The 14746-nt window shown below is 48.7% G+C and overlaps 1 protein-coding gene across 4 annotated transcripts in view; it reads left to right on the forward strand.

Annotated features, from left to right (window-relative positions):
- The window catches only part of CAPN15 (calpain 15), a 95608-nt gene that overhangs the window by 21808 nt on the left and 59054 nt on the right, over positions 1-14746 (forward strand). The window contains exon 2 of one of the 4 annotated variants that reach the window (XM_073362856.2): positions 2211-2511. The exons of the other annotated variants lie outside the window; for them this stretch is intronic. Coding sequence (XP_073218957.2) covers positions 2336-2511 — 176 coding nt within the window. The 5' untranslated portion in view covers positions 2211-2335. The remainder of the gene's footprint in view (positions 1-2210; positions 2512-14746) is intronic. 4 annotated transcript variants of the gene reach the window in all.

The following is a 14746-nucleotide window of genomic DNA, read 5'->3' on the forward strand; positions in this document are numbered from 1 at the left end:
TGTTTTAATTTGGTGAATCATTAGTGTCTGCATTTTTCTGATCTCAATTTCCCTCTTGCCTGTTAAAATTTGAATCCTGGAGGGGGAAAAAGTTTCAGCCTACCAGCCCTGTAGGTCATGTGCCAAACATTCTCTGTCCCTTCAGCTGTTTAGCCAAAGTGGCTGCTGGAACATATAGGAGAGTAGCACTGTTGAAGTTATCAACAGCTGAGGCAGATGCAAAACAGACCATGTCTCAAATCTGACCTACCTTTAAAATTATACTAATCTTAGGAGAAATGTCCTCTGGATGTTAAGTATCTTTCTTTGTTTTTTATTCCACCTCCCCCCACCCCCTGGAGGGAAAATATAACTTCTTACAACTTAACTACTCGGATGGCAGTTATTGAAGGGAAAAAAAAGGGACCATTTTTGCCAGTCCCCCAATAATCAATGAGTTTCTTGTGTTGGCAGCAATGTACCAGAGCCGTGCTGCCTTTTGGTAATGCAGATGCACAGAATCTGTGCTGGCCAATTAGGGAGACAAAAATCAAGGAAGGGCAAAGAAATAATTATTCTCAGACTTTTTTTTTTCTTTAACCGATCATTACAGACCATAGAGAATAAAGAAGAAACCATTTAAAAGGTGGTTAATAATATCCATTTAATAACTAATGCATTTAGTTTTGGTGCTAAGCTTCTAGCAAAACTGCACCTGTTGCAAGAGCTCCAGTGTTCTGAGGTCTGCTATCCACCGAGACCTTTCTTGATCCCCTGGAACAATCCTGGGAATGAAAAACTGTATTTTACAGTCTTTGTTTCAGTCTTTTATTGTACTAAGCTGCTTCTTCATGAAGGTCTTCCTACAATTCATTCGCCTCTGCAAATCCTGGTGGGTAATTGAATAAGCTCTGCTTTGAAATTTTTCCCCCTCCTTGTTTCTTCTTTTTTACTCTGATAAATGTTCCCTTGATCCTTTTCCTTCTTACACAAATTCAGACTGTAAGATCTTTATTTTTCCTTAAGAAAAGGTGTGTGTCTGTGTGTAATATAATATAGTCTTTGAAGACCAAAGGAGAAAGTAAATGTTCCTATACTTCTATTTTGGGGAAGTTTGATGCAGTAAATTGTGAAAATTGGAAGAACAAGAAAGAAGAAGGGCTGCCCCTTTTTGTTGTTGAATGTTTGTTAGAAATCTAGTCTACCTGGAAGGGTGTAAATGTTTCACATTTTATTCCACTATGCAAAAAATGGTTGAGGAAAATTTACCAGCCTAGGCACAAAATCTGCTTGCCATCCCTTTTAGTATGATGATGCTGAAAAAAAGGAATGAAACTTTATTCCTTTAAAAAAAAAAACCAAAAAACACCTCCTTGTCCTAGACCAGGGGTTCTCAAACTAGGGGTCAGGACCCCTCAGGGGGTCACAAGGCTATTACGTGGGGGGTTGCGAGCTGTCAGGCTCCACCCCAAACCCCGCTTTGCCTCCAGCATTTATAATGGTGTTAAATATATTAAAAATGTGTTTTTAATTTATAAAGGGGAGTCGCACTCAGAGGCTTGCTGTGTGAAAGGGGTCACCAGTAAAAAAATTTTGAGAACCGCTTCTCTAGACAAACAGACAAGTCCTACTTTTCAGGGTTGACTTAATTGGCTTGTCAGATTTTCAGAGTTTGGGGCCTTCAGAAACCCTTTCTGTGCTAGTCGTTCCCAAGAGCTGGTGCTTCAGGTGTTGTGATTGGGACTCTACGGTTTATCCTTAGATTCCTTTATCTTAATGACAATCCTCTGTGCTTGGCTCTGCTCGGTTGTCTTACACCAACTGCGCTTCCTGGTGGGTTGGGAACAGTAGAGTAGGTGTCCACAGGCATTGTCAATCACACCCAAAGTACAGTTGGGTGTGGTATAGCTGCCCCCCAAATTTAGGGAGCTAGGAGTCTAGGGTATTTAGCCAAAGGAAGCCTTCATGAAACCACCCTGCGTCTCCCACCTCCAGATTGGGATGGACTGGCCTGTTAAAACAAAACCTCCCCATCCCCAATAAACTCTGGAACTGTCTTGTTCAGAGAGTTCATTAGCAGGTTTTGGGAATCCCAGTGGTGGTGGTCTATATCATACCTTGTTTCTTTCTCTTCCTTTCCTTTCCTTTCCTTTCCTTTCCTTTCCTTTCCTTTCCTTTCCTTTCCTTTCCTTTCCTTTCCTTTTTTTTTTTTTTTTCCTTCTTTTGATCAGAACCGACCTCCCTTTCTACAGTGTTGGGATCTTTACGCCAGTCCATGCCGCAACACCTCGCCCCTTTCCACTGGCTCGGACCTAACCTAGGATAAATCTTGGCGTGATCTGGGTAGGGGGGAACCATGGGGAGCTCTGCCTCATCGCTGGCCGCAGAGACGGAGTCGGACCATGGCTTCACTAGCCCACCCTACCCGGGGCACCCGGTTGCGAGCTGGTATAGGAGTAGCCACAGTGGCCCTGTTTGGGAAAGTGCCCTTATAACACGGCAGCATCAGCACTTACAGCACCGGGCACGAAGGTAAGAAAGAGGAAGGAGCCTGATTGCATACCTCTCAGCTGTGCCCTGAACCCAGGACAGTAATTTGGGGCTAAATTACCTTCTGCTCTGCTTGGCCCTGGTGCTGAGTTAGCTTTACTGAGGCCAGATCTTGGTCCAGTTGAAATCTGGGGCCAAATTCCTGTTGACATCAGTAGGGCCAGGCTGGGTCCTTTTTAAAGAATAGCTGATGTCTCAAGGAAAACCTTGTGCATGTCTATCCCAAATTTCCCTGCTCCTTTTAATTGCAAAGCTGCCTTCATGAGAACGGGCTCTCGATTCCTTTAAGCATTGGCCCTGGTCCTGCTGCGTATGGCCCCTCTTCTTACTTGTGACTTCCCAACTGGTTGCTATAGAAGTGATGACGGTATCACAAATGGAGGATTATGACTCCAGGTTGGTGGGGATAAGCAGCAAGAGTCCATGAACTCCTAAGAGCAAGATATGGTGTTTTTGTGCTTCTGCCCTTGGCAAGAAATAACAAGAGGAAAATAAAAATCAGACACCAAAAACCAAACCGGCCTCAGAGACAATTACCTCCGAGGGGAACTTGTCCCACATCACCAATCCCCCCAGCTCCAGCGAGATCTGCAGATCAAACTGCAGCTGCAGCTGAATCACTATACGTCCCACTATCTTTTCTCCCCGTGAGCTGCTTGCAATTAAGATTTTTCCTCCTATTAGGTGGCTGGTGTCCTATATTTAGTCTCTTGCAGGTTGAGAGGTATGTTGAAAGCATCTAACAGTGTGCTGCCCGGGGATCCTTGGCTATAAAGGCTGCTGTGTTTTGTGCTAATAATATTTGAGCCTCTGATTAATGCTTGCTTTTTATAGCTTCTTGGCTTGTAGGGTGACTGTACCAGCCTGAGTCTGTATAGAGACTGTAGGAGTAGCAGCTTGCTTCCAAGCGTCTCTGAGCTGTTCTGGCTTCACTCTGAAAGTGTTTGCTGTGATGACAGTGTTTGTGTATGTCGTGTACCTGTCTTTTGCCCACTGCTGTAAACCCCAGTGAGTTTTTTTTGCCCTGCTTCGTGTCATCTGGGTCTTGCTGGCACAGACACGGGGAGACCCTGGGGCAAACAATTTCATGCTGTGCTCCTTCACAGCTTTGCCTTGGGTTTCCTATAAGCTGGCAACTGTGTAATTTAATCATTTGTTACCTTTGCTCTCAGCCATGTGACCAGATTCCCAGCAGTGCTCCAGGGGGCTTTAAAAAGGCCATGTCATGTAGTCTGTGCCATTATAGCTGTGCCACCAGCCTCTGGGGATGGCCTCTTGTTAGCTTGTTTAGATTTCAAGTGTGTACCTTCTATGTCTGTGCAACAGTTGTTCTTCTCCCAGTTTAAATGCTTGCTTCTCATCTATACTGCATATCAGGGTTCTGAAACTGAATTTCCAAACCTCTCACAGGGGAGAGAAACAATGGCACAAACAACCGTTCATCCTCGGGCTGAAACTTCTGAGCGGCATACGCTGGAGAGGCAGGAGCCAGGGTCCGCCGGTCTGAGCCGGTCTGCTGCTCGTGGGCCTGCGTGATACGAAAAGGCAATGTGTGCTACTCTTGTAGAAGATCTGACTGATCTAATTCAGTGCAGCATTTGATTCATATTTTTGAGGACTTGAGAACCGGTGTGGTGAGGTGGTGCATTGTGGGATACTGGAGCATGGATGTAAATTTCCTAACTGGTCAGCCTCCATGGTGGAAAAGGTGTAATGGATGTGGTGCTCAAGAGGAGGAACAACTGGTTTCCAAGAGATAAAGCCGGTGTCTTGTTAGGGGAGCTGTATGAGAGCTGTGTGTTTCCGGCTAGAGCAGGAGTACAGAAATAGCCCCCTTCCCCCACCACCAAAAAAAAGGTAGACTGTGGCTCTAGCAGGCAGGTAGATCTCCAGTTGTGATCCACCAAGGAGTTCTTGCGTGGGAAGAATTTGCTTTTAGGCAGCAGTTCCAGAGCTAGGTTCAGAAGCCCCAATGAAATTAGACAGTCTTTCAATCCATACATCAAAGTACCCACAGTTCCCATCTCAAGGCCTGTGGAACAACGATATTGAGCAAAGGCAGCTGCTAATCTGTATCCAGAGCAGGGTGGATGAATACACTCTTCTAATAAATAAATAAATAAAACAAACCCGAGCAGACGGCGTCGGCTCTTGCCTTTGAATGTCCTATCCCCTGGAGCCCAGCAGAGCAGGAAGGAAGTACAGTACTGCACAGTCAATCTGAGGCTGGAGTGAAGTTCTAGGATTGACTTGATTTTGCCTGCTGATTTCCTGCCTGGGTACAGCCAGCTTCTGAGCTAATACATTGGTCTATGTAGTCCAGCGCAGAGCAAAGGACTCTAGCTGCCTTGTGTAATCTGAATGAACACTGATCTGTTTACTCAAAGAAAATTGCTTGGTAGGTGGTGATTGTGAGTAAGGTGTGGGGGAGAGCAGAGACTTGCAGTGTGGTGGGGAGGGAGGAAGAGGTGCCTTCCCCCTTTAGGGGTTTATAGGCTGGAATGAGGCAGGCACTGTGTTTAAAGATGCTGATACTGCAGACTGGGTAGGCCTCATGTTTGGCATTCCTCTTATGCTCAAGACAGAAGGACCTGAAGGAAAGAAAAGGGTGGCCCAGTGGTTAGAGCGCTGGCTTAGAAGGTGTGAGAAGGCCCTGCTCTGCGTAAGTTTCCTGTGTGATGTTGGGCAAATCAGTTAGCCTCTGGGCCTCAGCTCTCCATCATGGAGAGGGGGTAACAGTGCTGCCCTGCCTCCCTGGGAGTTGTGAGGCTGTGTATTGCTAAAGCTAGCGAGGTGCTGTGAGCTACCTAAGTGCCTTCTATAGAGTTGGAACCCCTGGGGTTTGAGGTTATTGTTCTGTTGTTGAAATCTCTGATTAGCTTGGAGTCACCTTTGCCTGTGATTTCATCACATCTTGGAAGCTAAATGGAGCTAGGCCGAGTCAGTCTTTGGGTGACAGTTTTCTATGGATCATTTAGGTGCTGGTATTGGTGGCTCGTTAGGGTGCAGTCTTCCATCAGTATTGAACTAGGGTTGGTCTTAGAGGGCTCCGGACTGTCTTTGCAGTGAGACTTAAGAGAGGTTGTGGTTGCTTGTCATGAATTCTCATGGCATTTTTCACAAAGAGAGGTAAAAAAAATTCTTGCTCAATTCAAACTTGAGTAATTGCATTCTGCCTCTCTGAATTCCCCCCTGTAATTGCAGACTGATATGGTACCTTCTGTACTAATCTGTTGCGTTGCTGTGTGCTGTTAAATAGCTGATGTGTTATACCCCAGAGATGACTGTATTTTAGTGGTTTACTGGTGGCTCCTGTGTGTAGACACCTCATGAAGCAGTTTGGACGGATTTCACTGTGAAAATGCATTTAATTTAACACTGAAAATTTCTTTTCGTCACCTGTGTTACCAGTCTTCCTCTTTTGAGGAAGGTTGTGGTGAGACAACTCCCAGTTGAATCTGTTTTTTTCTGGTCCCCTCGACTGCAGCCAGTTTTGTTCTAGCCCATAGCCCCCAGGGCTCTGTGAAAAGCTGGAGCGGAATTCTGCAGCACAGTCTCTTGACTTTTCCAAGCACTGTAGAAATTCTAAAAATTCTGCTGCAGCATCAAATACATTTTTAAAAGGCTTTTACTGAATTAAATATTGGTGGGCCCCAATCACTGTAGGGAGCAGAGCATGACTTCTACTGAATTTTTGGCTCAAAAGACATTAGTAGTCAGACCACCACCCTTGCAAGGGAGGTGGTATTCTCTCCATTTTACAGATGGGGAAACTGAGGCACAGAAGTGGGGGTGGTGGAGGAAAGTGATTTATCCACAGACTGGGTGTGCCAAAACCAGGATTAAAATACAGGAGCACTCCTGCGCTTCATCCACTAGACAACACCTCCCCTCCTTATGGCCAGTGATCATGCTGGCTGCTTGGCAAGGAGCTGGCTTAGCTGTTGTTAGTTGGCTGAGAGACAGCGACCTCTGCTCCTGCCAGCAGCGGCTTGGGCAGTGCTGTCACCTACAGCCACAAGCTGCTTCGGGGTTCTCTCCAGTCCTGCAGAGATCAGCATGGTCATCACCAAATCTGGAGCAGCCACAGTGCCCTGGCTAGCATTGGACAATTGGCTCTCCTGGGTGGGGTTCTGCAGGCTCTGTGCTTTTGCCCTTGCTGCTCAGCATGCCTACAAGGCCATTGGGAGTGTTAACAAGTGGTGAAGGATGGCTGTAAACTCTCCAGATTTCTTAATTTGCACATGGTGCCGTTAGCTGATCATTGATCTCAGCGGTGTTCTGCATATTAACCGGGGGAAGGCAGCCAAATCTCTGGTCCTCTCCCATCCTCTGGTGTCCCAGCACATCTCCATGCACTGGGTTACTGGGTGGTTTTATTTAGGGAGATTAGCAGAATTTATATTGGTCATTATTGAAGCTGGTGGGCTGTACCTGCACATGTGTGTCACCCGAGGTGGAGGTTTGGGGGCTGGAACTTTAGAGATGTAAATGGCTTTACCCCGAAAGGGCGCTGGGAGGGTTGGCTGGTCACACTTTTCACACTTTACATTTTGAGGCAGAGAGGGGAAGTGACTTTTCCAAAGTCACAGAAAGGAGTTAGCGCTTGGCTACACTTGCACGTTACACTGCAATAAAGCCTCCTAGAGTGCTCTACCTTACTCCCCGTCCACACTGGCAAGGCACGTACAGCGCTCTAACTCCCTGGCTGGAGCGCTCCTTATACTCCACCTCCACTAGAGGATTAACGGCTATTGCGTACTGGGTGAGACCTGCAGGTCCAGTGTACACGAGGATTTACGTTACAGCGCTCCGATTGACCTCTGGAAACGTCCCATAATCCCATTAACTGAAGTGGCCTCTCTTGTCTTTTTTCAGAGTAACAGCTGTGTTAGTCTGTATTCCCAAAAAGAAAAGGAGTACTTGTGGCACCTTAGGGACTAACCAATTTATGCTCAAATAAATTGGTTAGTCTCTAAGGTGCCACAAGTACTCCTTCTCTTGTCTTTGTTGTGAACTTGGGAGGAATGTGGAATTGGCCCTTTCAAAGCTCCATGTAAAAAACCAAACAGCTAATGTTTGCTTTGAGTGAGTGAGTGAGAGAGAGAGGCGTGGGAAGGAGGGGGGTCTGTACTTACAAGTCAGTGTGCTGACACACTCTCAGCCCCCCCAACCTCCCCCCACATACACACAACACACTCCACCCCACCCCCTCCCCATTTGAAAAGCACATTGCAGCCACTTGAATGCTGGGATAGCTGCCCATAATGCACTGCTCCCAATGCTGCTGTAGATGTGGCCACGCCAGTGCGCTTTCAGCTCTGTGTGGACAGACTGGAGCGCTTTCCCTGGTGTGCTCTCCGAAGGCTGGTTTAGCCCAAAGCGCTCTACAGCTGCAAGTGTAGACAAGCGATTAGTGGCAGAGTCTGGGTCAGTCTTATGAGTTTCCTGGCTTCCATCCCATTTGCTCAGACCTTGAGCCGTATCTCTGTGTAGGTAAAAATGATACGATCACTAGTTTGGGACATTTCTCCAGGTCTTGTGTAAATAAGCTTATATGGGAAATTTGGCTCTAACCGATGTTTTTGTAGGGGAATTTTTGTGTGGAGTTATGAGGATCTATTAGTCTCTCTAGCAGCCCAGTGGATTTTGGCCTGACTCAAACAGAGCCAAATACCTCATTTCCAGAGGCTACAACTGCCTACTGGGTGGCTCATGTTTTTTGAGAGCTCCCTCACCTCAGTTCTACATGGAGCAGGGTTAGACCTGCCAGAAACTTTTTATTATTTTCCCTCTACTCTTTACCTCCCTAAACTCCCCTCTTCTCATCTCGTTCTCTGAGCCATTTAATTTGAACAGCACAAACCAGGGACTGTGCTGTGAGGTGGGAGGTTCAGTTAGGGATGTCAGGGGTATATTTCCAGAGCTTCTGGATATGAGTGGAGCCACTTCTGTGCAGCACCAGCCAAAACCGGCTTGTGCGCATGGGGATTCTGGAATTGGCGAACTGCTTCCAGGTCTCTCAGACTGGGCTCAAAGAGGCCCCGAGCTAAGATGCGGCTGGAGAAGACCTGGCTCTGGTTTGACTCATGATGTGTCTGAGTTGCAGCAGATTATGCTGCTTGTTTCCATGTGTGGAGCAGGGAAGAGAGACCCTGTCTCCCAAACCGTAATGGTACAGACATGGCCTGCATGTCTCTGGACACCCTTCCTGCTCATGCTAGACATGGGGCCAGGGTCTTCACTTCTTCTCTGCTTCCCTCTGGGCTGTCATCTGGCTGGGATCCGTCTGTAATGCCAGTACTGGGACACCCCCACCCCAGCAGCGGGTGCTATGTTAGTAGTGAGATGGGCACGTCTGGCTTAGCTCTGTGCGCTTCGCTGTTATTCCCTCTGGGAATCACCATGGTGTTGAACTTCAGCTGGGACTTGGTGGAGTAAGAGTGTTGCTCGTTGCCACGGATACCATCTAGCTGGGAATGCTGGGTTGTAACTCTCTGTGTGCCAGGTCTCTCTGAAACACATGGTGCTCGGGGTGATATCTTGGCTTCCTTGTGGCCCCCCAGCTGCTCCTGAGACATCCCCAGCCTTTCAGTCGCACCTGTATGTTTAGCACACAGGCAGCTTGACCCGGGCACTAGTCTGCAAAGCCTCTCGGTTGTTTAAATTGTTGCTATTTTGAACATGTTGCTCTGGAGCTGTGGAGAGCTCGGAGGACATACTTGGGAGGTGGGGCAGGGTTGTGGAGTCCATGCATGTGCACCATAGTGCTGGTGACTGGTGGTGGCATGGTAGCTCTGGAGACTGATGTGCTCAGTTTGCCCACAAACAGGTAGCAGCAGCAGCAGCAGCACCAGGACAGGGTTCCCCCTTGTGCTGCCCTCGCAATAAGCCCGGGACAAAAAGGGAGTCTGGTGTCTCTGGCCCTGGTGGGGTGAATTCTGGGAGGGAGGATGCTTGTTCACTGGGGCCTCAACTGAGCCATACATAGGTCGCTGAACAGCCCTCCAGTGGTAATGGAGTTCAGGCCCTACCAACCTGGGCGGGATTCCAAGCCAGGACCTAGAAGTGAAAAGCTATGTATCCTTTTTCCAGGGCAATGGAAGGGTTTTATAACTTTTCTTTCCTGTGGCCCTCCCCAGGAATCTGCATGTGGACTCAGAAAGTGCATGGTAAGGGCTAGCCCAGTGCAAAATCTAATAGCTGCATTTAGAGCCCATGGATTGGATTTCGAAAGCAAATATTGAGGCCCTTTGCCTGGGCTCTGGCAGCACAGAGCTCTGCTGTAGTGCAGTAGAGAAAGCACAGCTGGCCTGTGTTTTAAATAGTGTTAATGTCAAGATGCTCACCATTGGTGTAGCAAGAGACCAGTGGCTTTGCCACTTTCTCTAGGTTCTTTCTGCACCCATCGGTGTGATATCTGATATCTGCATGTACACGCAGATCTGTGGCTGTCTCCCAGTCTGCAGATGCCTTGATGGTTTTGCTTTACAGAAGCAGGTTAGCATTTTGTTGTGAATACACTCAGGTCCATGGTCCTGTCCTCATGATCCCTTCCAGAGCGAGTCCAGAGCTGTGGGCTGGTTATCAAGGAAGCAGTCTCCTGTGTGTGTGAAAGCTGCTCTGGCAGCTGGTGGGTCCCCCATGCCACTGGAACTGCTTGCTGTACCCCCTTGGGGAGGGGTCTGGAGATGGGTTTGGAGCATTCTGGATGCATTTCTCCTCATTGATACCTGGACAAAAGTCCTTAGGGATTTGGGGGGCAGGGAAAGGAGAGGGAATTGGCGGGAGGGGGAAGAGCAAGCACTAAAAAAAGAGAGCTCTGTTGAGTCTCCCCTGAACAGCTCTGTTAGTTTCACTGCAAACTCCTCTGCTGCCTGAAAGGAAACAGGTTTGGAGCGGAAGTGTGGACCAGTATTTCAGGGCAGATCATCCCGAAGGAGCTCTGGGGCCGCCGAGAGACATCGTGCACAGCTGCCTCTCAGAAGTAACTATGGAATTAATATGCTGGCAGCAGAAAGGGGGAACCTGCTGAGCTCCCAGGCACGGTTCAGCCACTTCAAGGAAGGCAAAGGTAGGACGATTCCCCAGAGGTCATGCTAAGGGCTGGGGAAATAAGAGAGCCAATATTGCGCCAGCAGAGTGCTGGGGAATGTCTGCCCCTCTGAGAAACTGGCTGTGTTAACCCTTGCACTCCCACTGCAATGTGTCCCAGCAGCCAAGGGTAAGGGTGACCGAATCGCGGGCTTTCAGGTGACAGCTGATCACAGCAGAGGTCAGGCAGGAAGCTTCTTGGATTGTTGGGTGGTTGTTTTTGTTTTGCTTTGAAGCGTCAGGTATGGGCCGCTGCAGGAGGCAGGATGCTGGATTTAAGTGTGATCTGGTCTGACCTCACCTACGCTCCTACAGAATGGAAAGTCAGGTCTTGGTTAACAAGATGATTGAGAAGCCAACAGAAGAACATTTAAAAGGTAGTGATTTTTCCCTGCCCCTGAGTCCCTGGGCAGCTCATGGAGTGGGATAGAAGGGCTCTGTCAGAACTGCATTCAACTCATCTCAAGCTTGTTTGCTGTACCTGGGGGAAACAGACTTCTGGGCCATGTCCGTTGCAAGTGGTCCATCTGAATCCAGGGTGAGATGGCCAGTGTGATGGGGAGGGCAACTGTTCTGGGGGTCGGGGCACAACAAGAAAATTGATCAGGACTGGGAGAATGTCAGTGCTTTTGGAATGTAAAAGTCCTTGGGCTGTAGATTACATTGTGCATCTGTGCTCTGCTCTGAGTGAGGCCTCGCCGCTGCATTGTTCCAGACCTTCTTCCCTCTAGTGCCTAGCCTTCCCAATAACTGCTAGGGCACCTTCCCCCAGGACTACAGCTGCCCAGTGACCCACTGCAAGCCTCACCAGGCCTCCAGGCACAGTACTAGCAGAGCACAAATAATGCAGCTGGTGAGGACTAGCTAACAGAACATCCCGTCATTCATGCCAGAAATGGTCTCTCTCTGCATCCCTGGGAGTGGAACTGAAGTCGGCAATGACGAGTTATGAAGAAACCAACTGAAGGGGGTGGGGGGGGGGAAGAGCCTGTGTTACAGATGGCTTGTACTAGGTGGAAGCTCTTCTCTGGTATAGCAGGTTATCAAATCCAGCAGCAAAGTGCCTGCAGCCCCCAACTGGAAGGTTACGCACACATTCACTTTGAGATCTGTGTCTTTGCTGGGCGGTTCACCCCAAATCTGTACAGGGTGTGGCCATGGTGTTTCAGGGTGTACCCTACATGCCTCCTTGCCCTGCCATTTACCTCCCTCCCACGCCCAGACATACTGACAGAGCTTCACAGAAAGGTACAGCTGTTGGATTGGTGCCAGAACCACGCAAAGTTTGTCCTGTGGAAGGCCAGCCTGACAACTTGTTGGGAGCCTGAGAGCTGCCTCTGCCTTGTGTACAATGGATCAGATTGCAGCCCCCTCATCTTCAGTGCAGTGGGTAAGACCCTGGAGACTACAGCTCCCAGCATGCAGTGCTCAGAGTGGCAGTGCTTGCTGGGCCCTGTGGTTTCCACAGGCGCCCGCCTTTGTTTTAAAGACAACGGGTGCACCAGTATCAGTTTGGTGTCTCACTCCCATTGACGGTTAGTGAGAGTTTGTGTCTTCGAAAATCTCACCGAATGGCTATTGTGGTCTCCCTTAGAGCCTGGTGGGAGCTATACATTGGTCTGCCCAGGCTGGATTGTGATACAAGCAGTTTCTTTCCAGCTGACCCTTGGCATGATGAGAGTGCCTCCAGATAGCCATGCAGGCCAAAAGCAGAATGGCAGGAAAGCAGCAGCTTCTTTCCCCTGAGCCAGAGGAGGCGGTGTCTCCATTCAGACTACATTTAGGGGACTGAGGTTGTGTGCACAGGCAATTCTGTGCTTATTCTGGTCCCTGTGCTGAGGGTCACGCAGCCTTGGCTGGAGTAGGGAGTCTCATCAGACCATAGCTGCTTGTTGTTAACATGCTAGGAAGCTGAGTGAAGAGTCTTTCACAGCTGTGTTGCCGGGTGGCTTTAGTGTGTGTCTGCAGAGAGGGATAGATTTAGAAGCACATAATGCTTCTGGGGGAGTTTAAAAAAAATAATTAGCACGAGCCCTGGGATTCCATCCTCTGGCATGAGACTGCTTGATCATCAGGATTGTCAACGTATTGACAGCAGCTTCCCCGGCCCCGAGATGCCATGGCGGTGGGTGAATTAGGCATGACGCAGAGCACGTGGACAGTACAGAATCTCCTAATGAGCAAATAAAATCGGGTCATGATGCTCTGGTTCACTGCAGTCATGTAGACACTTCCCACTCCCTTGGAGTGCGAGTCTGAGTGCTAGAGCCAGCCTGGAGGATGCGGGGGGGAAGCGTCTCAGCTTGCTCTGTGTGTTTACTAGGCTGTCTGCAAGTGTACTGTCCATAGTAAGGTGGCTGAGCGGTCACAGCAGTCGACAAGCCCCATCTGTCATGTGTAGTGTTAAGTCTCTTGCGGGCAGAATGCTGACTCTCTCTCTCCTTCGTCTGTGACCCATGGGCTGGCAGTGGTGCTGCTTAGCTTTCCCTCCCTCCCCTCAGAGTGTGCACATGCCAGCTTGTGCCAAGACTACTCAGGAGGGGGAAGTCCTTGGCAGGAGGGGCAGGAGATGTGCGTTTAAACAGGCTGCAGAATTTGACCTGCCTTAACTCCTTAATCGTGGAACTTTAAAAAAAAAATAAAAAAAAATCCAAGAATGATGACGTGCCTGGATTTATTTAGCAGCTGTGTGCATGGGGGATGGGATGGGAGGGAGGACTGTAGGGTTGGAGGAGAGCTTGAGCTGTGGGGGGTGGGGTGGAGAGTGGAAAATGCAGTGATCCGGGGAGCCCAGGGTGAGGGCAGGCCGGTCAGTACACCACACAGCTGCCCGTGGCTACCAGTCAGCCGGGAGAGAGGGAGGGGAGCTGCAGGTGGGGGGAGCAGGCATTGTATAGTGAGGGGTGTAGTGCAGTGGGATTGCCTGGGAATCAGATTGTTCCTGGTGTGCTGTTTCTATGGCACTTGGCAATTAAGGTTATGGTTGGACAGTTGGATTCTAGCTATTTAGCTGCTAACTTGAACAATCGTACTCTGAAGGAGGCAGTAAACAGTGTCAGAGTAGCAGCCGTGTTAGTCTGTATTCGCAAAAAGAAAAGGAGTACTTGTGGCACCTTAGAGACTAACCAATTTATTTGAGCATAAGCTTTCGTGAGCTACAGCTCACTTCATTGGATGCATAAAGATGAAGTGAGCTGTAGCTCACGAAAACTTATGCTCAAATAAATTGGTTAGTCTCTAAGGTGCCACAAGTACTCCTTTTCTTTTTAGTAAACAATATGTTGTGCTTAATAAAGTCTGGGTCCGAAGTTTTCCAGGGTACAGTATAATTCGTAGGTGCTTACTTAGTAATTACTGTCTTACTGAAATATCACAGGAGTGAGAATTTCAGAGGCCTGGCTGGGGCAAGTGAAGGTTTTCTCCTTCTGGGTAGATACCCTGGGAGGCCAAGGGGGGCCATCTTTGCTGTGGGCATCCAGTGCTGATGTCCCAGAGTGAGAACTGAACATGTACAGTCCAGCCGCTGCTAACAACTCTGAGTCTGTCCCTGCTGCCCTTTCTGGTTCAGTGTAATCCGTTTAATTCACCTTGCTGTGCCTGAGAAACCAAAAGAGTGACCATTTTATAGGTGAACCACACAGCAAAGCTGAGCAGCCTGGATTTCTGTGCAGAATGTTCCCCTGAATCGGCAGGCACCGAGTAGGTCAGGGAATCCGCATATTATAAGGTACAATTCCACCCCTTGATATCCTCTTGGTGCTTCCTGGCTCACTGATGGTATCCCATAATGCAGCATCCTGTGACATCACAAATACCAAGGACAGCAAGCAGCAAGAGTTCTGGCATTTTATGGTGCATTCTACTGTCCTCTTTAGTGAAGCAGGAAGTCCAGAGAGAGGGTTTCTGTCTGGCAGGCCCTGGGATCGCATAGACTAGTGCCCCCTCTTTACTGTGCAGGGTGCTCTGTGAAGCAGATATAGCTGAGGTGAATTTCCATCTTGGCTTTGCAACTAGCTAGTCAGCACCTCTAGCCCAAAGCAATATTTCATATCCTTGCACTAGCCCATTAGGATCAGTTAGCATGCTGGCCCCAGAGCTGCTGTCATCGGCACAGGGAAGAGAG

The sequence above is a fragment of the Lepidochelys kempii genome, chromosome 10 (genome assembly GCF_965140285.1).
Source record: "Lepidochelys kempii isolate rLepKem1 chromosome 10, rLepKem1.hap1, whole genome shotgun sequence".
Taxonomy (NCBI): domain Eukaryota; kingdom Metazoa; phylum Chordata; order Testudines; family Cheloniidae; genus Lepidochelys; species Lepidochelys kempii.